General features: G+C 38.0%; 1 protein-coding gene and 1 long non-coding RNA gene across 3 annotated transcripts in view; one reads left to right on the top strand and one right to left on the bottom strand.

Moving 5' to 3' along the window:
• The window catches only part of LOC133617284 (ras and Rab interactor 2-like), a 112,070-nt gene that overhangs the window by 51,712 nt on the left and 36,488 nt on the right, over nucleotides 1-23,870 (top strand). For both annotated transcript variants that reach the window (XM_072914938.1, XM_072914939.1), the window contains exons 6-7: nucleotides 4,696-4,768; nucleotides 8,488-8,579. In XM_072914938.1, the coding sequence (XP_072771039.1) occupies nucleotides 4,696-4,768; nucleotides 8,488-8,579 (165 nt within the window). The remainder of the gene's footprint in view (nucleotides 1-4,695; nucleotides 4,769-8,487; nucleotides 8,580-23,870) is intronic.
• LOC133617287 (uncharacterized) overlaps nucleotides 9,361-23,870 on the bottom strand; it is a 74,379-nt gene continuing 59,869 nt past the window's right edge. Inside the window, exon 4 of the long non-coding RNA XR_009816967.2 lies at nucleotides 9,361-9,876. This is a non-coding gene — a long non-coding RNA (uncharacterized lncRNA). The remainder of the gene's footprint in view (nucleotides 9,877-23,870) is intronic.

Raw genomic sequence — 23,870 nt, forward strand, 5'->3', positions numbered from 1 at the left:
TTTAGCAATCAAGAATATTTAAGTTGTTTTTATCCTTCTTTGTGGGGACATTGTCGATTGTCATGTCATGTTCGGATGTACATTGTGGACGCCGTCTTTGCTCGACAGTAAGTCTTTGCTGTCGTCCAGCATTCTGTTTTTGTTTACTTTGTAGCCAGTTCAGTTTTAGTTTCGTTCTGCGTAGCCTTACCTAAGCTTCAATGCCTTTTCTTAGGGGCACTCACCTTTTGTGTATTTTTGGTTTAAGCATTAGACACCTTTTTTACCTGCACGCTTCCTCCCGCTGTTTCCGACATCTAGTTTAGTTTTAGTTTAGCTTATTATTTCTTGGTCTGTGGTCAACAAAATAAACAAACAGTTTTACATAAACAAACAGTTGTACATTCATAAATTGAAAATGTTGCCGACCGAAAGGGTTTAGGCTGAAGTTGAACACTTATTGCGCTTAAACAATGTCAAATACAAGATAAGCTTCCAGAAAATATAAAATTTCCTTTGCACAACATATTATAAATACACCTCGTACACAACATAAACACTGTTCAATTATATACACAGTAAAGACATGTGAAATATCCTTGTACACATGTTAGTTAAACCTTTGTACCAATTATATACTATAAACAAACTATTATACTTCCATTATTATTTATATCCCACATTTAGTTTGTTATTAACAATAATCATAGTATTAAATACTGTGTTGATTCAAGAGTGATATCTACAAAGCAATTACCGTATTTTTCGGAGTATAAGTCGCACCTGGCGAAAATGCATAATAAAGAAGGAAAAAAAACATATATAAGTCGCACTTGAGCCCGGCCAAACTATGAAAAAAAACTGCGACTTATAGTCCGAAAAATACGGTAGCTACCGGCTGCCACCTACTGATATGGAAGAGTATTACTCGGTTACTCTGCCAAGCTCTAGACAGCACCGACACTCAACAACAACACATCATTTGCAGACTATAATTACTGCTTTGCAAAAAATATTTGTAACCCAAATAGGTGAAATTAGGTCATCTCCCACGGCACACCAGACTGTATCTCACGGTACACTACTGTGCCGCGGCACAGTGGTTGAAAAACAATGGTCTAATGTACAGTACCAGCGTAAACCCCTAAACCAGGGGTCGGCAACCCACGGCTCCGGAGCCGCATGCGGCTCTTTGAACACTCTGATGCGGCATACTTGCCGACCCCCCCGATTTTCCCGGGAGACTTCCGGATTTCAGTGCCTCTCGCAGAAAACTCCCGGGATTAATATTCTCCGATTTTCACCCTTACAATAATAATAAGGGCGTGCCAAGATGTTACAGCGTTTAGCGCCCCCTACAATCTGTATAAACAGCGTGCCAGCCCAGCCGCTTGTTATATGCATCTTCTGATTGCACACGTAAGTGACAGCAAGGCATACTTGGTCAATAGCCACACAGGTTACACTGACGGTGGCCATATAAAACAACTATAACACTCTTACTAATAATGTGCCACACTTTGAACCAAAACCAAACAAGAATGACAAACACATTTCGGGAGAACATCTGCACCTTAACACAACAAAACAAATACCCAGAATCCCATGCAGCCCTGACTCTTCCGGGCTACATTATAGACCCCTACTACCACCAAACCCCCACCCCAACCCTGCTCCCTCACACTTTTTTTCTACCAAGAAAAGTGTACTTGTTATTAGTGAGAAAATACTTATTTTAAGGTATTTTTGGGTTCATTGAAGTTAGTTAATTTTACTTGTTTTGGAAAGTCTTGACAAGCTGAATTTTCTTGTTCTATTGGCAGAAAATGTTGCTTAGTTCAAATAAAATACCCCTCATTTTTGTATTTTTTTTCTTCTTGTTTTTGAACACTGACTTTTTGCAGTATAGATCATAAAATCTCAGCAACAAGCTGTAATATCTTACTGAGGTCATTTAGGACCAACATCCTTAAAACAAGTAAAACACTCTAACAAAAAAATCTGCTTAGAGAGAAGAATTATTTTATCAGACAGAAAATAAGCAAATATCACCCTTACTTGAGATATTTAATCTTACTTAGATTTCAGTTTTTGCAGTGTATATTGAGTAAAACATGCTTGAAACTAGAATATCAACTGTTGCAATGCTGTGTCATCAACACTCACAAGTAGGGTAGTGATGGGTTGATGAGGCGTCATGAAGCGTTTCGACACATTGCAAAACTGTATTGATACTGTGTCACTAAATACTGACATCTGCTGGACATTAAAAATCCCTACAGGCAACCTATGGACCGACTCAACTGACACTGATTTTTTGCCCTAGTACAGGGGTCACCAACCTTTTTGAAACCAAAAACTACTTCTTGGGTACTGATTAATGCGAAGGGCTACCAGTTTGATACACACTTAAATAAATAAATATATTGTCATTTGTAAGTTACACGTAAGTGTGATTTAAACAAGAATAGCTAAATAAATAAATTTATATATATGTGTTTCTGTCTGTCATTCCGTCGTACATTTTTTTTTCCTTTTACGGAAGGTTTTTTGTAGAGAATAAATGATGAGAAAAACACATAATTGAACGGTTTAAAAGAGGAGAAAACACGAAAAAAATTAAAATAAAATTTTGAAACATAGTTTATCTTCAATTTTGACTCTTTTAAAATTCAAAATTCAACCGACAAAAAGAAGAAAAACTAGCTAATTTGAATCTTTTTGAAAAAAATAATAATTTATGGAACATCATTAGTAATTTTTCCTGATTAAGATACATTTTAGAATTTTGATGACATGTTTTATATTGGTTAAAATCCAATCTGCACGTTGTTAGAATATATAACAAATTGGACCAAGTTATATTTCTAACAAAGACAAATCAGTATTTCTTCTAGATTTTCCAGAACAAAAATTTTAAAAGAAATTCAAAATACTTTGAAATAAGATTTAAATTTGATTCTACAGATTTTCTAGATTTGCCAGAATAATTTTTTTGAATTTTAATCATAGTAAGTTTGAAGAAATATTTCACAAATATTCTTCGTCGAAAAAACAGAAGCCAAAATATTTATTATTCTTTACAATGAAAAAATTACTTGAACATTGATTTAAATTGTCAGGAAAGAAGAGGAAGAAATTTAAAAGGTAAAAAGGTATATTTGTTTAAAAATCCTAAAATCATTTTTAAGGTTGTATTTTTTCTCTAAAATTTTATTTCTAAAACTAATAAGAAGCAAAGTAAAAAATAAATGAATTTATTTAAACAAGTGAAGACCCATCCATCCATCCATCCATTTTCTACCGCTTATTCCAAGTGAAGACCAAGTCTTTAAAATATTTTCTTGGATTTTCAAATTCTATTTGAGTTTTGTCTCTTTTAGAATTGAAAATGTCGAGCAAAGCGAGACCAGCTTGCTAGTAAATAAATAAAATTTAAAAAATAGAGGCTGCTCACTGGTAAGTGCTGCTATTTGAGCTATTTTTAGAACAGGCAGGCGGGCAACTCATCTGGTCCTTACGGGCGACCTGGTGCCCGCGGGCACCGCGTTGGTGACCCCTGCCCTAGTATATACAATAATATAAACCAAGTCATTGTATTTCATTTAGGATTATTTCATATCTTCATTTAAATGAAAATATATTTTTATCTTTTTTAGATACAGTCAATAAATAATGTGAACATGTATCATAACATGGAAATCTAAGAGAACGTGTTGTGGATGATTGTGGACTGGGAATTTTTTTAATTTAATTTTTTTTACACATTTTTATTAAAAAAAAAAAAAAAAAAAAGTTTTTCCGACGTATTACATTTTAGACGATTTCTCTTCTTAGTTATTATTTCTCCGGCTGTAGAAAAGACACGCTCACAGGGCACAGAGGAGGCGTCAGTGCGACACAGTTGGCGTATCAGTCACGTGACCAAAACAGCTCATGATCGGTCACGTGACTTTCTAAAAGCGGTACGCGCACCGACACAGGGTTTCGCTCTATGAGCTCGACGCATGCGCCGATGCATCGGTGTTGCCGGACTCATCACTACTCACAAGTATAAAACTGCTTTTTTAAAGTAATCATTTCTTACTTCAAGCATGAAAAAAAAAATCATGATGCCGAGCGCATATCATTATGTCAAGATAATGGCACTAGCATTTACTTCATTTAAGAATATTTTTCAACATATTGAGCAAAAAGGTCTCTTTTTTTCTACCAAGAAAAGTGCACTTGTTATTAGTGAGAATATACTTATTTTGTTTTGGAAAGTCTTGACAAGCCGAATTTTCTTGCTCTATTGGCAGATAATTTTGCTTAGTTCAAATAAAATACCCCTCATTTTTGTATTTTTTTTTTTTCTTCTTGTTTTTGAACACTGACTTTTTGCAGCGTACATCTTTGTCACATGTTTTACACTTAGTTTTGTTCTGTTGTTCCCAACTGATTTTCAATGATTTCATTTCTTCTTCCTCCACATTAGAAGAAAATCGAATTATCTTTATTTTGCCACCTGGGCGTATGTCACTTGTATTATTTCTTCTAGTCAGTATCGGTGCAGTGAAAGCCATGAAAGTATCACATTGTCAAAGCATGATCTCATACCAGCTCTGAGTTCTCCCAACTGATACCATGCAAGAGAGGGCTTGTCGGTATTTTAATGGAGGTCATCCGCCCACCAGTATACTTCATTAACATCTGCATATTTTATACCTTTTATAGCATTCTCCCTTGATGGATCTGGGATCAGTTTTGCAGATATTTTCCGCCTGGTGGCTTTCTACTGTATAAGCAGGTACGTCATAGTATTTCTCTCTCTTCTATTGTTGTCTTTGCTCTTTCAGTTCATTTAAAACACTATTATAAAAGTGAGGCAGCACGGTGATACAGGGGTTAGTGCATGTGCCTTACAATAAGAAAGTTCTGTGTTTGATCCCCGGCCTCGGGGTGTTTCTGTGTGGAGTTTGCATGTCCTCCCCTTGACTGCGGCTTCCTCCTACCCCCAAAGACATGCACCTGGGGATAGGTTGATTGGCAACACTAAATTGGCCCTAGTGTGTGAATGTTGTCTGTCTATCTGTGTTGGCCCTGCAATGGGGTGGCGACTTGTCCAGGGTGTACGCCGCCTTCCGCCCCCGAGAGGGACAAGCCGTATAAAATGGATGGATTCTAAAAAAAAAAAAAAACCCTGTGTGAGACTCCCCTATGAATGGGTTTTATCCACTTCATCTGAGTATGCCAGTATCCCACCAGTAGAGGGCGCCCATCTGATGAGCACAAATACAGTCCTGGTCAAAAGTTTACATATTAGAGATGCGCGGATAGGCAATTATTTCATCCGCAACCGCATCACAAAAGTCGTCATCCATCCGCATGCACCCGAACCAACATTTTATCAAAACCACACCCGCCAGTTGTTATATATCTAATATAGACGATGCAAGCATATTAGTGAGGTTATAAAGCTTTTGCCTGTTAAAGAAAGGAGACTGATCCAATTCAGCAGAGACATTCAATGCGTGATAATATTATTTATCATTATTATAGTATTATTGTCATTTCCATCAAGAAAGGGTTGACTATTGTTGCCAATGCCCACAGATCCGCATCTATTTAAAATCTATTTTTTTCGTCATGACACCCACCCGACCCGCGGATTATCCGCGGACTCCGCGGTTGTGTCCGCAAACCGCGCATCTCTATTACATACACTTGTAAAGAACATAATGTCATGGCTGTCTTGAGTGCCCAATAATTTCTACAACTCTTATTTTTTTTGTGATAGAGTGATTGGAGCACATACTTGTTGGTCACAAAAAAAACATTCAGGAAGTTTGGTTCTTTTATGAATTTATTATGGGTCTACTGAAAATGTGAGTAAATGTGCTGGGTCAAAAGTATACGTACAGCAATGTTAATATTTGCTTACATGTCCCTTGGCAAGTTTCACTGCAATAAGGCGCTTTTAATAGCCATCCACAAGCTTCTGCTTGAATTTTTGACCACTCCTCTTGACAAAATGGGTGCAGTTCAGCTAAATGTTCTCCTCCAAAACATATTTCTGGGTATTGTTGCCAAACAGCTCAATTTTTGTTTCATCTGACATCACATGGACAAAGATAAGACCTTCTGGAGGAAAGTTCTGTGGTCAGATGAAACAAAAATTGAGCACAATACCCAGCAATATGTTTGGAGGAGAAAAGGTGAGGCCTTTAATCCCAAGAACACCATACCTACCATCAAGCATGGTGGTGGTAGTATTATGCTATGGGCCTTTTTTTGTTATGATCCGCTGCCCGGATCATATTCTGTTTGTTTTCAGTTCACTTGTGTTCTCAGCACCTGTTGAGTTTGTGTTTCTCAGTTGCCATGACGGCAGATTATCGTCACCTGCCTCTGGTTAGTGTTCCAGACGCGCACCTGTTGCCGGGGCACTAATCAGAGGGCTATTTAGTTTACGCGCTGGCCTCACTCGGTCTGTTGGTTTTGTTTTCTCCTACGCAACAAGTTACGCTCTTGGTTTCTCTCATAGTCTGCATTTTTTATATTAGCATCTTTTGGCTACCCTCTTGTTTTCCGTGCCGTGGTGCACCGCGCAGCATTTTGTTCTGCAACTAGAATAAATCATTTATTCTCACCTGCAAGCCGCTTCCTGACATCCCTCTGCATCTTGAAAAGACGACCTCCGGCATCACAATGCCACGCAAGCGTAACAGTTTTGCTGCCAATGGAACTGGTGCTTTACAGAGAGTAAATGGGACAATGAAAAAGGAGGATTACCTCCAAATTATTCAGGACAACCTAAAATCATCAGCCCAGGCGCAGTTGGGTGTTCCAACAGGACAGTGACCCCAAACACACGTCAAAAGTGGTAAAGGAATGGCTATATCAGGCTAGAATTAAGGTTTTAGAATGGCCTTCCCAAAGTCCTGACTTAAACGTGTGGACAATGCTGAAGAAACAAGTCCATGTCAGAAAACCAACACATTTAGCTGAACTGCACCAATCTTGTCAAGAGGAATGGTCAAAAATTCAAGCAGAAGCTTGTGGATGGCTACCAAAAGTGCCTTATGGCATATGTATGTATATTTTTGACCCAGCAGATTTGGTCACATTTTCAGTAGACCCATAATAAATTCATAAAAGAACCAAACTTCATGAATGTTTTTAGTGACCAACAAGTATGTGCTCCAATCACAAAAAAATAAGAGTTGTAGAAATGATTGGAAACTCAAGACAGCCATGACATTATGTTCTTTACAAGTGTATGTAAACTTTTGACCAGGGGCGTCACTAGCTTTTAAGGACAGGGGGGGCTTTGCCCCCAGGAGATGCACAGGATGCGAGCGAATGTTACGCACGAGCACAAAACTTCACAAATGGCTAACAAAGACTTAGAAATTATTCATTGTTATTATTCCATCCATCCATTTTCTACCGCTTATTCCCTTCTGGGGTCGCGGGGGGCGCTGGAGCCTATCTCAGCTACAATCGGGTGGAAGGCGTTTTACACCCTGGACAAGTCGCCACCTCATCGCAGTTGTTATTATTATTTTTTTTTTTTAAATGCACGGGACGAAATGAAATGCTCCCCTGGACGATGGCTTTTAACCATATATTTTCTTTTTATGTATTTATTCATTTTACATTTTATATTAAATGTCTTGGTTTTTCCTCCCTCTGAAAATCCTATTAAATGTTTAACAAGCCATCCTATAATAATACAACAGCTATTAATGTAACAATACAATAAAACAAATATATTTAATGATGTTTTTTTCATTATTTTAACAATAGGCTTATGTATATTACTTTATATAGATTCTAAAAGAAACACAAAAATTAAAAAATAAATGATTTGGTCACACAAGGTTTTGTGCAGCTTCACTCATTGGAAAGGAAGATAATGTGCTTCGTACACCTGCAGGACCGCAAGCAAGGTCGCAGAGAAAATGCGGGCTGGAATTTGAGTGATGTGGGCATTTTCTATATGAACAAGTGGAATGGATTGGATACCGACGCACGAAAGGGGCTCTCTACCTTACGCTACGAAGTGAGGGGAAACTGAGTGAATAATAACAGGTTATATGATTATTTATTTAAACTCCTATTTGGGCCACTTTATAATGAATATGTCGGCATTTATTTGTAAAAAAAACCCACCAAATTATTTAGGGGGGTTTAAGAATATTTTAGGGGGGCTTGAGCCCCCCCTAAAATAGGCCTAACAACGCCAATGCTTTTGACCATGACCTTTTACAAAATGCAGGTCATTGATTTGCATTCATATTACAAGAGCAGAGCATGTAGCCAAAATATATCACTTTTATTTAGTGATGGGCCTTGTACCCTGGGCTCTCAGAGCTCAGATTACGTCAAGTATCAGCTTCCGAGTTCAGACTAAAGAAATATTGAAAGAAGTGGTTATAAAACATCATAAAACTGGGTATAAGCTTATTGATGACACTTTTCACAAGCACAAGCTTAACACGTTGTTTACCTTGTTGTCTCCAGGGATGTGTTGCCCTTCCCTCTCAAACTCCCTGAGGCCATAGCATCTGCCAAGACCCAAAAAGACCTGGAGGAGGTGGCTCAACTTGGACCAGGTAGTCTTTTTTTTTTTTTTTTTTATCGGGGTGGAACGGGGTGGAACGGGGGCGTGTCTAAAAGGGGAGGAGTATATTTACAGCTAGAATTCACCAAGTCAAGTATTTCATATATATATATAGATATATATATGTATATATATATATATATATATATATATATATATGTCTTAATAAGGTTATCCAAAAAATAGTGCTCGATACCGTAGTAGAGCGCAATATATGTATGTGTGGGAAAAAACCTGTCATCCCTCAACAAGCGCAGCGAAATTGTAACAACATGCCGCCATAGACGGAAACACCTCCTAGGTAACACATGAGCCAATCACCACGCCCCTAGGCCAGCCTGTACCCACCCACTCTGTGCCCTATACAAACCATGGTATGTGAATGCTCCCATTAAAATCTCCTGATGATTGAGGGTACCCCCCCTCATGAAACAGGCCTGTAGAGATGAAATAGTCTTGTGATTTTTTCCCACACATACATATATATATATATATATATATATATATATATATATATGTATATATATATATATATATATATATATATATATGTATATATATATATATATGTAAGAAATACTTGACGTTCAGTGAATTCTAGCTATATATATATATTTTATTATATATATATATATACATATATATATATATTTATTTATTTTATTATATGTATATATATATATATATATATATATTCTTTTTTTATATATATATATATATATATATATATATATATATATATATATAAAATAAATACTTGAATTTCAGTGTTCATTTATTTACACATATACACACACATAACACTCATCTACTCATTGTTGAGTTAAGGGTTGAATTGTCCATCCTTGTTCTATTCTCTGTCACTATTTTTCTAACCATGCTGAACACCCTGTCTCTGATGATGCATTGATGTGTGGCACGCACAAAAGTGCTTTCATCAAATGCACTAGATGGCAGTATTGTCCTGTTTAAGAGTGTCACAACATTGCTGTTTACGGCAGACGAACTGCTTTACGGTATACAAAAACGTGACTGCTGTTGTTGTGTGTTGTTGCCGCGCTGGGAGGACGTTAATGAAACTGCCTAACAATAAACCCATGAGGACCAGAGTCCGCCTGAATTTCGGGAGATTTTCAGGAGAAAATTTGTCCCGGGAGGTTTTCGGGAGAGGCGCTGAATTTCGGGAGTCTCCCGGAAAATCCGGGAGGGTTGGCAAGTATGGTCCAGGTTGTACTCCGTCTTCCGCTCGAATGCAGCTGGGATAGGTTCCAGGCCCCCAGCCCCCGACCCTAAGAGGGACAATCGGTAGAAAATGAATGGATGGATGATACATAGCGAAAACAGGAAGACATTTGCAGAACAGTTTTCAACAGTTGTCCCTTACAATAACCGTGATATGAAACTTTCATATTTTTATGTACTAAACGTTTGCGTGTACTAAAACACGTGCGAGCTTGATGGTACACGCAAAGCTACTGAGCGTGTACACAGAGGATTGCGTCTCTTTAGTTGGCAGAATAAGGACCACAAACCATCTAGCGTGTCTGTCTTCATGAATATGCAGAATATATGCCGATCATTATTAATAGTGCATACAATTTTATACTTTGCACATGCTGTTTAGCACGTGGTATTTGGATCTTAGTAGATCTGGTCTGTAGTATCACAAAGGAAGCGTTTTTCAGTAGAACCAGGCTTTTACTTACTGGACGGCACACAAAGGAACAATAATATATAAACACTAGAGATGTCCGATAATGGCTTTTTTGCCGATGTTCCGATATTGTCCAACTCATAATTACCGATTCCGATATCATCCGATACCGATATATACAGTCGTGGAATCAACACATTATTATGCCTAATTTTGTTGTGATGCATTAAACAATGTAACAAGGTTTTCCAAAATAAATCAACTCAAGTTATGGAAAAAAATGCCAACATGGCACTGCCATATTTATTATTGAAGTCACAAAGTGCATTATTTTTTTTAACATGCCTCAAAACAGCAGCTTGGAATTTGGGACATGCTCTCCCTGAGAGAGCATGAGGAGGTTGATGTGGGCGGGGTTGAGTTGGGGGGGGGGGGAGTAGCAGGGGGTGTATATTGTAGTGTCCCGGAAGAGTTAGTCAGGGCTGCATGGGATTCTGGGTATTTGTTCTGTTGTGTTTATGTTGTGTTACGGTGCGGATGTTCTCCCGAAATGCGTTTGTCATTCTTGTTTGGTGTGGGCTCAGAGTGTGGCGCATATTTGTAACAGTGTTAAAGTTGTTTATACGGCCACCCTCAGTGTGACCTGTATGGCTATTGACCAAGTACGCCTGGCATTCACTTGTGTGTGTGAAAAGCCGTAGATATTATGTGACTGGGCCGGCAAGCAAAGGCAGTGCCTTTAAGGCACGCCCCCAATATTGTTGTCTGGGTGGAAATCGGGAGAAATTCGGGAGAATGGTTGCCCCGGGAGATTTTCGGGAGGGAGGAGCACTGAAATTCGGGAGTCTCCCGGGAAAGTCGGGAGGGTTGGCAAGTTTGTGTACCACTCCGTACAGCGGCGTTTGAAAAAGTCATACATTTTACTTTTTGAAACCGATACCGATAATTTCCGATATTACATTTTAAAGCATTTATTGGCCGATATTATCGGCAGTCCGATATTATCGGACATCTCTAATAAACACAAATTGATATCTGAAAAGTAAAATAAATAAATACCACAATGGAAACATTCACCACAGACTATGTCAAGACAAAGCTCTATACTCACTGTGTTAACTACTTTTTTGAAATAAAGCAGTATTTTTCAGGATTTATTTACTGGGAGCTACAGAAGTTAGTAGTCTCCCTTCAGCTATCGTAGATTCATAGTTCAGTTCTTAGTGTCTAAAAACACGTACCACGCCATTCCAGTCAGAACATGACCATGACAAGTCAATCATGCCCATGAATATATGAAAACTTTGAACTATTATAATTGCAATAAGGCACTTTTGGTAGCCATCCACAAGCTTCTGGTTGAATTTTTGACCACTCCTCTTGACAAAATTGGTGCAGTTCAGCTAAATGTGTTGGTTTTCTGACATGGACTTGTTTCTTCAGCATTGTCCACACTTTTAAGTCAGGACTTTGGGAAGGCCATTCTAAAAGCCATTCCTTTACCACTTTTGACGTGTGTTTGAGGTCATTGTCCTGTTGGAACACCCAACTGCGCCCAAGACCCAACCTCCGGGCTGATGATTTTAGTTTGTCCTGAAGAATTTGGATGTAATCCTCCTTTTTCATCGTCCCATTTACTCTCTGTAAAGCACCAGTTCCATTGGCAGCAAAACAGGCCCAGAGCATAATACTACCACCACCAAACAGATCCATTTTGTTTCATCTGACATCACATGGACAAAGATAAGACCTTCTGGAGGAAAGTTCTGTGGTCAGATGAAACAAAAATTGAGCTGTTTGGCCGCAATACCCAGCAATATGTTTGGAGGAGAAAAGGTGAGGCCTTTAATCGCAGGAACACCATCCCTACTGTCAAGCATGGTGGTGGTAGTATTATGCTCTGGGCCTGTTTTGCTGCCAATGGAACTGGTGCTTTACAGGGAGTAAATGGGACAATGAAAAAGGAGGATTACCTCCAAATTCTTCAGGACAACCTAAAATCATCAGCCCGGAGGTTGGGTCTTGGGCGCAGTTGGGTGTTCCAACAGGACAATGACCCCAAACTAGGGATGTCCCGATCCAGGTTTTTGCACTTTCGATCCGATACCGATATTGTTTTTGCATTTCCGATCCGATACTGACCGATACCGATACTGGCCTATCCGAGCATGTATTAAAGTTTAAAGTTATTTAGCCTACTTAGTTGTCAGAATCATGTTGAAAAGGGTTTTAGTACTCTTGATAACAACTAGCCAGCTGAATTAGGGGAGTTTGAATAATACACAATGGTTGGTAACCAGTGTTGGGTTAGTTACTGAAAACCAGTAACTAGTTACAGTTACTAGTTACTTTATTTCAAAAGTAACTCAGTTACTAACTCAGTTACTTACACCAAAAAGTAATGCGTTACTGTGAAAAGTAACTATTTAGTTACTTCTTTTTTTCTTCTTTTTTTTTTAAAGCTCCCATTAATGCCCTTTTTGCCTTCATTTCAGGACTGTTATTGCACTGGAGAATAATACAATCTGTTGATCAACTTGACATGCATTTTTATTTTCCTTTTAACATAATTAATGAAAATCAGTGCAACATAAAAAGGCATTCCTCCTTTCTTTAAACTTGGACCAATGACCATTAATAAAAAACAAGTTTAAGTGCAACATAAGAAGAAACATCATCTTCCTTGAAACATAGGTAGTGAAATAAAGCCTGACATCTGGAGTGATGCTGCTGTCTTCCACACTTGGAGCCATGGATTGTACAATCCTTGTTTTCAGTGGCAGGATCATTGACACAGATGGTGAAGTTTCAGTGCTCAGTAGAGATGGAACACTTTTGAGGGGTTTAAGCACCTAGAGGACCTCATCTGCCACTCTCACATCATCATCAGACAGGGTGACATTTGTCTTCAGGGTGTTGTGGGTCAATGCAGAGTATATAGCTGCCTGCTGCTCCAACATATAAGTGGAGTTCCATCTCGTTGGGACATCATGTATGAGCAGGCAGCTTTAGCATTTCTTGCTTTGTCTTAAGCACATGAGCAGCTGTTGTGCTTGGGTGGAAGTAAGAAACCTTCCTGATCCTCCCAAAGAGGCGCTCCATCCTATTGACTGAGATTCCCTTCTGTGATGCCAAATTCACTACATGTGCAAAGCACCTATCTGTGGTCCCAGTCCTGCCTCATTCTCTGTAATTATTTGATTTTTGGCATTATCACGTGTGACTGGGATATCTTTATCTTCCATTCCTCCACTGCTTGTGTCAGCACCTGCGCAAGGTGACTCTCGTAGAGGGGGCGTGTCTTCTCATCTCCCAGTCTGCTGTGATGAAGTGAGCGCTTATAGTTCCCCTGGACGTCCACCGGTCTGTCATGAGCGCAACAGCTGATGCTCGGGATAGTTCATCCACAACTTTTTTCTTCTCCTGCTCATAAAGATCTGGCACAATCTTATTGCTGAAGTGGGTGCGCGACGGGATGTCGTAACGTGTTTCAAGCACGTTCAGCATGTGTTTAAAACCCTCGTTTTGCACAACCGAGTCTGCACTTATAAACACACCGATTCAATGGCGCTGGGCGTTCAAGCTCCTCCGTTACTCCGCTCGCCATGACCACGCTGTGTGTGGACTGAACGTGCCAACAACTTTTTTTTGTTTGTTTCATATATCAAACCGCGGATCAAACCTCCCCTCCCCCCCCCCCCCCCCCCCCACACACACACACACACATAGACCGCGCCTCTTTTCTTCTCTCCGGCTTGTGACAGAGGAAGATTCAGAAGAAAGACACCACAGCGCTTCTGTTTCTAGCCGATACTACATCAAAAGTAACGTAAAATAACGCAGTAACGCATCATGTAGTAACGGTAACTAAATTACTGAATAAAAAAAATAACGCGTTAGATTACTAGTTACCGCCGAAACTAACGGCGTTACAGTAACGCGTTACTTTGTAACGTGTTAGTCCCAACACTGTTGGTAACAAGAAACTGACCTGTTTATTCAAGGATAAACACAAAATAGACAAACTTATACATGACAAACAGAAATGGCATCATTGAACTAGGGCTGGGCGATATGGCCTTTTTTAAATATTGCGATATTTTAAGGCCATATTGCAATACACGATATATATCTCGATATTTTGCCTTAGCCTTGAATGAACACTTGATGCATATAATCACAGCAGTATGATGATTCTATGTGTTTTGATTGATTGATTGAGACTTTTATTAGTAGGTTGCACAGTGAAGTACATATTCCGTACAATTGACCACTAAATGGTAACACCCCAATAAGTTTTTCAACTTGTTTAAGTCGGGGTCCACTTAAATTGATTCATGATACAGATATATACTATCATATATATACTATCATCATAATACAGTCATCACACAAGATAATCACATTGAATTATTTACATTATTTATAATCCAGGGTGTGGAGGGGGGCGCCGGATGTAAGTGTCAGAGTTTGATATGAGAATAAATCTAAAGTTAAAATATAGGGTAGAAATGCACCCATTGGCAGGAAATGTAGTCTTGATTTTCAAAATGTTCTTTCAAGGCTTGCATGTCTACATTAAAACATTCTTCTTCATACTACATTAATATATGCTACTTTTAAACTTTCATGCAGAGAAGGAAATCACAACTAAAAAAATCACTAATTTTTTCATACGGTGTTGATCTGGAAATTTTTGCCTCAGCATTTTGATGGTGTGGACGTGTGGCACCGAACGGAGATAAGCGTCTCGACAGACGTCACAATATTTGAACAATGATGACGAAAACTGTTTTCTCTGTCGTGTCCGTGTGTCGAAAATTGTTATGCGCTTATTTTTTTTATTAGATTTTGTGCGTGGCATAGATTTGCTATGCGCAGAGGACGTTTGAGCAGTGCGTAATTGCACAGGCGAGCACCTTAGAGGGAGCGTTGCTCGCACGGCTGCGCTAGCATCACAGCTAACGTTAGCCATGCTGCTACCTCTCTGCTCGGGGAGGACGTACAGTATACGTATGTGACGTATGACGTGACAGTATGTGACGTGTGTAAGAAGGTGCACTTGCTGTCTGTGAGAGGGAGACACAGGAAAGAGTGAGAAGAGCCTGTCGTGTAATGCCAGCAGCTAAAAGCAACTGCGTGAGAATTCACAGACCTGTGGATGTGTTGAAGGTGTGCTGGAAAATGCGGAACGGAAATTACGGAGCAGCAGAAAAGTGGAATGTATTATTTAAATCGGTGCGCTGGAAAACACGGACTGGAGTTTTTTTTTAAACTGGATCTGAATCGGCATTTTCCCATGCCTTGCCGATACGCAATTTTTGGCAAATATCGGCAGCCGATCCGATCCAAATATCGGATCGGGACATCCCTACCCCAAACACACGTCAAAAGTGGTAAAGGAATGGCTAAATCAGGCTAGAATTAAGGTTTTAGAATTGCCTTCCCAAAGTCCTGGCTTAAATGCTGAAGAAACAAGTCCATGTCAGAAAACCAACACATTTAGCTGAACTGCACCAATTTTGTCAAGAGGAGTGGTCAAAAATTCAAGCAGAAGCTTGTAGATGGCTACCAAAAGCGCCTTATTGCAGTGAAACTTGCCAAGGGACATGTAAGCAAATATTAACATTGCTGTATGTATACTTTTGACCCAGCACATTTGCTCACATTTTCAGTAGACCCATAATAAATTCATAAAAGAACCAAACTTCATGAATGTTTTTTGTGACCAACAAGTATGTGCTCCAATCACACTATTACAAAAAAAATAAGAGTTGTAGAAATGATTGGAAACTCAAGACAGCCATGACATTATGTTCTTTACAAGTGTATGTCAACTTTTGATCGCGACTGTAAATACTTACATCATGTATATAAAACCTTAAGGGCCTACTGAAACCCACTACTACCGACCACGCAGTCTGATAGTTTATATATCAATGATGAAATCTTAACATTGCAACACATGCCAATACGGCCGGGTTAGCTTACTAAAGTGCAATTTTAAATTTCGCGCCGAAATATCCTGCTGAAAACGTTTCGGTATGATGACGCCAGCGCGTGACGTCACGGATTGTAGAGGACATTTTGGGACAGCACGGTGGCCAGCTATTAAGTCGTCTGTTTTCATCGCAAAATTCCACCGTATTCTGGACATCTGTGTTGGTGAATCTTTTGCAATTTGTTCAATGAACAATGGAGACAGCAAAGAAGAAAGCTGTAGGGGGGAAGCGGTGTATTGTGGCCGGCTGCAGCAACACAAACACAGCCGGTATTTCATTGTTTACATTCCCGAAAGATGACAGTCAAGCTTTACCATTGGCCTGTGGAGAACTGGGACAACAGAGACTCTTACCAGGAGGACTTTGAGTTGGATGCGCAGACGCGGTACCGTGAGTACGCATGCAGCTGCGGCTTCCAAACATTTGATCGCTTGCCCGTACGTGCGTGCCGCTATGTGCATGTCACGTACATAACTTTGGGGAAATATATGTGCTGTATGAACTTTGGGGAGGTGAACAGTACTTTGGGCTGTGGGATTGAGTGTGTTGTGCAGGTGTTTGAGTTGTATTGGCGGGTTATATGGACGGGAGGGGGGAGGTGTTTGTTATGCGGGATTAATTTGTGGCATCTTAAATATAAGTCTGGTTATGTTGTGGCTAATAGAGTATATATATGTCTTGTGTTTATTTACTGTTTTAGTCATTCCCAGCTGAATATCAGGTCCCACCCGCCTCTCACAGCATCTTCCCTATCTGAATCGCTCCCACTGCCCTCTAGTCCTTCACTCTCACTTTCCTCATCCACGAATCTTTCATCCTCGCTCAAATTAATGGGGAAATCGTCGCTTTCTCAGTCCGAATCGCTCTCGCTGCTGGTGGCCATGATTGTAAACAATGTGCAGATGTGAGGAGCTCCACAACCTAAACATATCGTCTGCTACTTCCGGTACAGGCAAGGCTTTTTTATCAGCGACCAAAAGTTGCGAACTTTATCGTCGATGTTCTCTACTAAATCCTTTCAGCAAAAATATGGCAATATTGCGAAATGATCAAGTATGACACATAGAATGGACCTGCTATCCCCGTTTAAATAAGAAAATCGCATTTCAGTAGGCTTTTAATGGATGTGTTTTGATGTTTTTTCAAGGGCTTTATAGGCAGAATACAGCGGCTCTGTAAGCAGACTTTTCAACACATTTATTGACTATTTATGATTGTGAACGATAAGCAAAATTCCCCTGAAAATGCAGTTCCCCTTTCAAATAGAGGAGAGTTGCACTATGTGGAAGTCTTGTTTTTTTTAAACAAAGTATACATTATTATTTTATTGTGAAATGCAACTAATTATATTCAAAGTAAATAATATGTAAACACATTTATATTCATAAAACATTATGGAAAAACTATTGGATATAAATCCAATGTTGATGATTATCTTAAATTGTACTTGTTTTATCTTGTTGCTCACATGAAGCTTTATGAATAGCACCAGCCTAATTTCTTGTGGAGACACCGAGGGCCAGACATATGATAGCAGCTGTCCCAGTAATGCAACAGTTAACGTTTCCATTTTTAGGCTGTACAGTAGTCATCGCTCGGGCTAATTCTGCATCGGTGCTTGTCCTTGTCATCAGAAAAAAATATAGGACACTCCATGGTGTAAATCTTTTTTCAAAGCACCCTATTAGTCAGATTGACTCTAAATGTCAAGATTCACCACACAATTTGGTACACACTTTGAAGACTGACAGGCACATTCAATTTGAGCAAGATCATCAAGCAAAACATTTTCTCAGGGCACATGTGGGACACACCTGTCAACATTTCAACATAAGGGAAGGGCTGGTGTAACAAGACCACTGCCTACTTACTTACTTGTTGATGTGCAGCACCAATACAGGGAAGTAACGAGAAATAAAATGAGTGGGCAAAGTTTCCATGAGAGTTGACATGTATGGTGCGTGGATTTAGCAACTAATTAACCATTTGATTAATCGATATGTAACTTTGAATATGTCCATATTACACGTATAATAGCATGCACTGCAAAAAGTCCGTGTTATACAACAAGAAAAAGAAAAAATGAGGGGTTTTTTTACTTGAACTAAGCAAAATTATCTGCCAATAGAACAAGAACATTTGGCTTGACAAGGCTTTCCAAAACAAGTAAAATTAGCTAACTTCAATGAACCCAAAAAATACCTTAAAATAAGTATATTCTCACTAATAACAAGTGCACTTTTCTTGGTAGAAAAAAAAAGACACCTTTTTGCTCAATATGTTAAAAAATATTCTTAAATTAAGTAAATGCTAGTGCCATTATCTTGACTTGAAAAACTGAAAATCTAAGTAAGATTAAATATCTCAAATAAGGGTGATATTTGCTTATTTTCTGTCTGATAAAATAATTCTTCTCTCTAAGCAGATTTTTTGTTAGAGTGTTTTACTTGTTTTAAGGATTTTGGTCCTAAATGACCTCAGTAAGATATTACAGCTTGTTGCTGAGATTTTATGATCTATACTGCAAAAAGTCAGTGTTCAAAAACAAGAAAAAAAACAAACAAAAATGAGGGGTATTTTATTTGAACTAAGCAACATTTTCTGCCAATAGAACAAGAAAATTAGCTTGTCAAGACTTTCCAAAACAAGTAAAATTAGCTAACTTCAATGAACCCAAAAATACCGTAAAATAAGTATATTCTCACTAATAACAAGTACACTTTTCTTGGTAGAAAAAAAAGACCTTTTTGCTCAATATGTTGAAAAATATTCTTAAATGAAGTAAATGCTAGTGCCATTATCTTGACATAATGATATGCGCTCGGCGTCATGATTTTTTTTTTCATGCTTGAAGTAAGAAATGATTACTTTAAAAAAGTAGTTTTATACTTGTGAGTGTTGATGACACAGCTTTGTATCAGTTGATATTCTAGTTTCAAGCATGTTTTACTCAATATACACTGCAAAAACTGAAATCTAAGTAAGATTAAATATCTCAAATAAGGGTGATATTTGCTTATTTTCTGTCTGATAAGATAATTCTTCTCTCTAAGCAGATTTTTTGTTAGTGTTTTACTTGTTTTAAGGATGTTGGTCCAAAATGACCTCAGTAAGATATTACAGCTTGTTGCTGAGATTTTATGATCCATACTGCAAAAAGTCAGTGTTCAAAAACAAGAAAAAAAAAATACAAAAATGATGGGTATTTTATTTAAACCAAGCAAAATTTTCTGCCAATAGAACAAGAAAATTTGGCTTGACAAGGCTTTCCAAAACAAGTAAAATTAGCTAACTTCAATGAACCCAAAAAATACCTTAAAATAAGTATATTCTCACTAATAACAAGTGCACTTTTCTTGGTAGAAAAAAAAAGACACCTTTTTGCTCAATATGTTAAAAAATATTCTTAAATTAAGTAAATGCTAGTGCCATTATCTTGACTTGAAAAACTGAAAATCTAAGTAAGATTAAATATCTCAAATAAGGGTGATATTTGCTTATTTTCTGTCTGATAAGATAATTCTTCTCTCTAAGCAGATTTTTTGTTAGAGTGTTTTACTTGTTTTAAGGATTTTGGTCCTAAATGACCTCAGTAAGATATTACAGCTTGTTGCTGAGATTTTATGATCTATACTGCAAAAAGTCAGTGTTCAAAAACAAGAAAAAAAACAAACAAAAATGAGGGGTATTTTATTTGAACTAAGCAACATTTTCTGCCAATAGAACAAGAAAATTAGCTTGTCAAGACTTTCCAAAACAAGTAAAATTAGCTAACTTCAATGAACCCAAAAAATACCTTAAAATAAGTATATTCTCACTAAAAACAAGTGCACTTTTCTTGGTAGAAAAAAAAAAGAGACCTTTTTGCTCAATATGTTAAAAAATATTCTTAAATTAAGTAAATGCTAGTGCCATTATCTTGACTTGAAAAACTGAACATCTAAGTAAGATTAAATATCTCAAATAAGGGTGATATTTGCTTATTTTCTGTCTGATAAGATAATTCTTCTCACTAAGCAGATTTTATGTTAGAGTGTTTTACTTGTTTTAAGTGTTTTGGTCCTAAATGATCTCAGTAAGATATTACAGCTTGTTGCTGAGATTTGATGACCTATATTGAGTAAAACATGCTTGAAACTAAAACATCAATTGTTGCAAAGCTGTGTCATCAACACTCACAAGTATAAAACTACTTTTTTTAAAGTAATAATTTCTTATTTCAAGCATGAAAAAAAAAATCATGACACAATTTTGTCAAATTAAAACGGATAACCGCCAAATGGACTTTGCTGTTTTATTTTCAATGAAACAATAGAATATACGTACTCATAAAGTACCGTATTTTCCGCACTATAAGGCGCACCGGATTATTAGCCGCACCTTCAATGAATGGCATATTTCATAACTTTGTCCACCAATAAGCCGCCCCGGACTATAAGCCGCGCCTACGCTGCGCTAAAGGGAATGTCAAAAAAACAGTCAGATAGGTCAGTCAAACTTTAATAATATATTAAAAACCAGCGTTCTAACAACTCTGTTCACTCCCAAAATGTACGCAAATGTGCAATCACAAACATAGTAAAATTCAAAATAGTGCAGAGCAATAGCAACATAATGTTGCTCGAACGTTAATGTCACAACACACAAAATAAACATAGCGCTCACTTTCTGAAGTTATTCTTCATTCGTAAATCCTTCGTCTTCGGTGTCCGAAGTGAAAAGTTGGGCAAATGTGAGATCCAAAATGGCCGGCTCCGTCTCGTCGAAGTCATCGGAGTCAGTGTCACTGTTATCCAGCAGTTCTGTGAATCCTGCCTTCCGGAAAGCTCGGACCACAGTTGTGACCGAAATATCTGCCCAGGCATTTACGATCCACTGGCAGATGTTGGCGTCGTCTGGCGCTGCCTCCCTGTCTTAGTGAAGGTGTGTTCGCCTTCTGTCATCCATTGTTCCCACGCAGTTAGCAGTCTAGCTTCGAATGCCCTGTTGACACCAATATCTAGCGGCTGGAGGTCTTTTGTCAATCCACCCGGAATGACGGCGAGTATTGAATTAAGCGCGTAAGCGTGTCTCTTACTGTGATGTTATGAGCTAGCAAATATAACAACTACACTACCCAGCATGCAACGATAGTTACGAGCATGCGCGGTAGCCCTGAGAAGCGTTGTTGTATGCTGGGAGTTAGAATGTGGTTATGAGCACGCTGTGAGTAAACGTTGAGAACTCAGTTAACACGCCTCGTCTGCATTATTTATAATTAGACAGACAACACACTTAATAGGAGCCATTTTGGGGTCTTTACATAAACACACAAATGGAAATGAAACGTCACATATCCCAGCATGCACCGCGCTTCTTCTTCTTCCGGGGGCGGGTGGTTGCTTACAGTACAAGAAGAAGCGCTTCCTGTTCTATGGGGGCGGGTGCTTACCTTGGCGGTTGCTTGCGTAGAAGAAGAAGCGCTTCCTGCTCTACCGGGAAAAAAGATGGCGGCTGTTTACCGAAGTTGCGAGAACGAAACTTTATGAAAATGAATCTTAATATTTATCCATATATAAAGCGCACCGGGTTAAAAGCCGCACTGTCAGCTTTTGAGTAAATTTGTGGGTTTTAAGTGCGGCTAATGGTGCGGAAAATACGGTAGTACAGTTGGCACAGTACAGTTAACGGACAGTTAATATTTAAACATTTGACATTTCAAACAATTTTGAACAGAAATACTTCATGCACATTCAGATAAATTCCTCAAAATTACAATTAAAAATGTTTTGTCCGGAGGCTGGACTGTATATATGCGCACTAATTGACTGAAAGAGCACGCACTTGGTGTGATGATGTCATGTTATCGATGGAAAAATGCATTTTTAGACCATATGATTTGCCTGAGCGGCTAGGAGACCCCGAGAGTAACAAGCGGTTGCCTTGTTGCTTTTCCATTAAGAACAATGAACTAGTTTTTCGTATAAGTTTGCTGGTTTCAAGAAATGTAATGCACATATCATTATGTCCAGATAATGGCACTAGCATTTACTTAATTTAAGAATATTTTTCAACATATTGAGCAAAAAGGTCTCCTTTTTTTTCTACCAAGAAAAGTGCACTTGTTATTAGTGAGCATATACTTATTTTAAGGTATTTTTGGGTTCATTGAGGTTAGCTAAATTTACTTGTTTTGGAAAGTTTTGACAATCCAAATTTTCTTGTTCTATTGGCAGATAATTTTGCTTAGTTCAAATAAAATACCCCTCATTTTTGTATTTTTTTTTCTTGTTTTTGAACACTGACTTTTTGCAGTGTATATATACATACATATATATATATATATATATATATATATATATATATATATATATATATATATATATATATTCCTCGTGCACTAATTGACTGAGAGAGCACGCACTTGGCGTGATGATGTCATGTTATCGATGGAAAAATGCATTTTTAGACCATATGATTTGCCTGAGCGGCTAGGAGACCCCGAGAGTAACAAGCGCTTGCCTTGTTGCTTTTCCATTAAGAACAATAAACTAGTTTTTCGTATAAGTTTGCTGGTTTCAAGAAATGTAATGCCGAGCGCATATCATTATGTCAAGATAATGGGACTAGCATTTACTTAATTTAAGAATATTTTTCAACATATTGAGCAAAAAGTTCTCCTTTTTTTTCTACCAAGAAAAGTGCACTTGTTATTAGTGAGAATATACTTATTTTAAGGTATTTTTGGGTTCATTGAGGTTAGCCAAATTTACTTTTTTTTAGAAAGTCTTGACAAGCCAAATTTTCTTGTTCTATTGTCAGATAATTTTGCTTAGTTCGAATAAAATACCCCTCATTTTTGTATTTTTTTTCTTGTTTTTGAACACTGACTTTTTGCAGTGTATGTATATATATATATATATATATATATATTGCTCGTGCACTAATTGACTGAAAGAGCACGCACTTGGCGCGATGATGTCATGTTATCGATGGAAAAATACATTTTTAGACCATATGATTTGCCTGAGCGGCTAGGAGACCCTGAGAGTAACAAGCGCTTGCCTTGTTGCCTTCCCATTAAGAACAATAAATTAGTTTTTCGTATAAGTTTGCTGGTTTCAAGAAATGTAATGCACATATCATTATGTCAAGATAATGGCACTAGCATTTACTTAATTTAAGAATATTTTTCAACATATTGAGCAAAAAGGTCTCCTTTTTTTTCTACCAAGAAAAGTGCACTTGTTATTAGTGAGAATATACTTATTTTAAGGTATTTTGGGGTTCATTGAGGTTAGCTAAATTTCTTTGTTTTGGAAAGTTTTGACAATCCAAATTTTCTTGTTCTATTGGCAGATAATTTTGCTTAGTTCAAATAAAATACCACTAATTTTTGTATTTTTTTCCTTGTTTTTGAACACTGACTTTTTGCAGTGTGTGTGTGTGTGTATATATATATATATATATATATATATATTCCTTGCGCACTAATTGACTGAAAGAGCACGCACTTGGCGCGATGATGTCATGTTATCGATGGAAAAATGCATTTTTAGACCATATGATTTGCCTGAGCGTCTTGGAGACCCCGAGAGTAACAAGCGCTTGCCTTGTTGCCTTTCCATTAAGAACAATAAATTAGTTT

This window comes from Nerophis lumbriciformis, linkage group LG16 (genome assembly GCF_033978685.3).
Source record: "Nerophis lumbriciformis linkage group LG16, RoL_Nlum_v2.1, whole genome shotgun sequence".
Lineage (NCBI taxonomy): Eukaryota > Metazoa > Chordata > Actinopteri > Syngnathiformes > Syngnathidae > Nerophis > Nerophis lumbriciformis.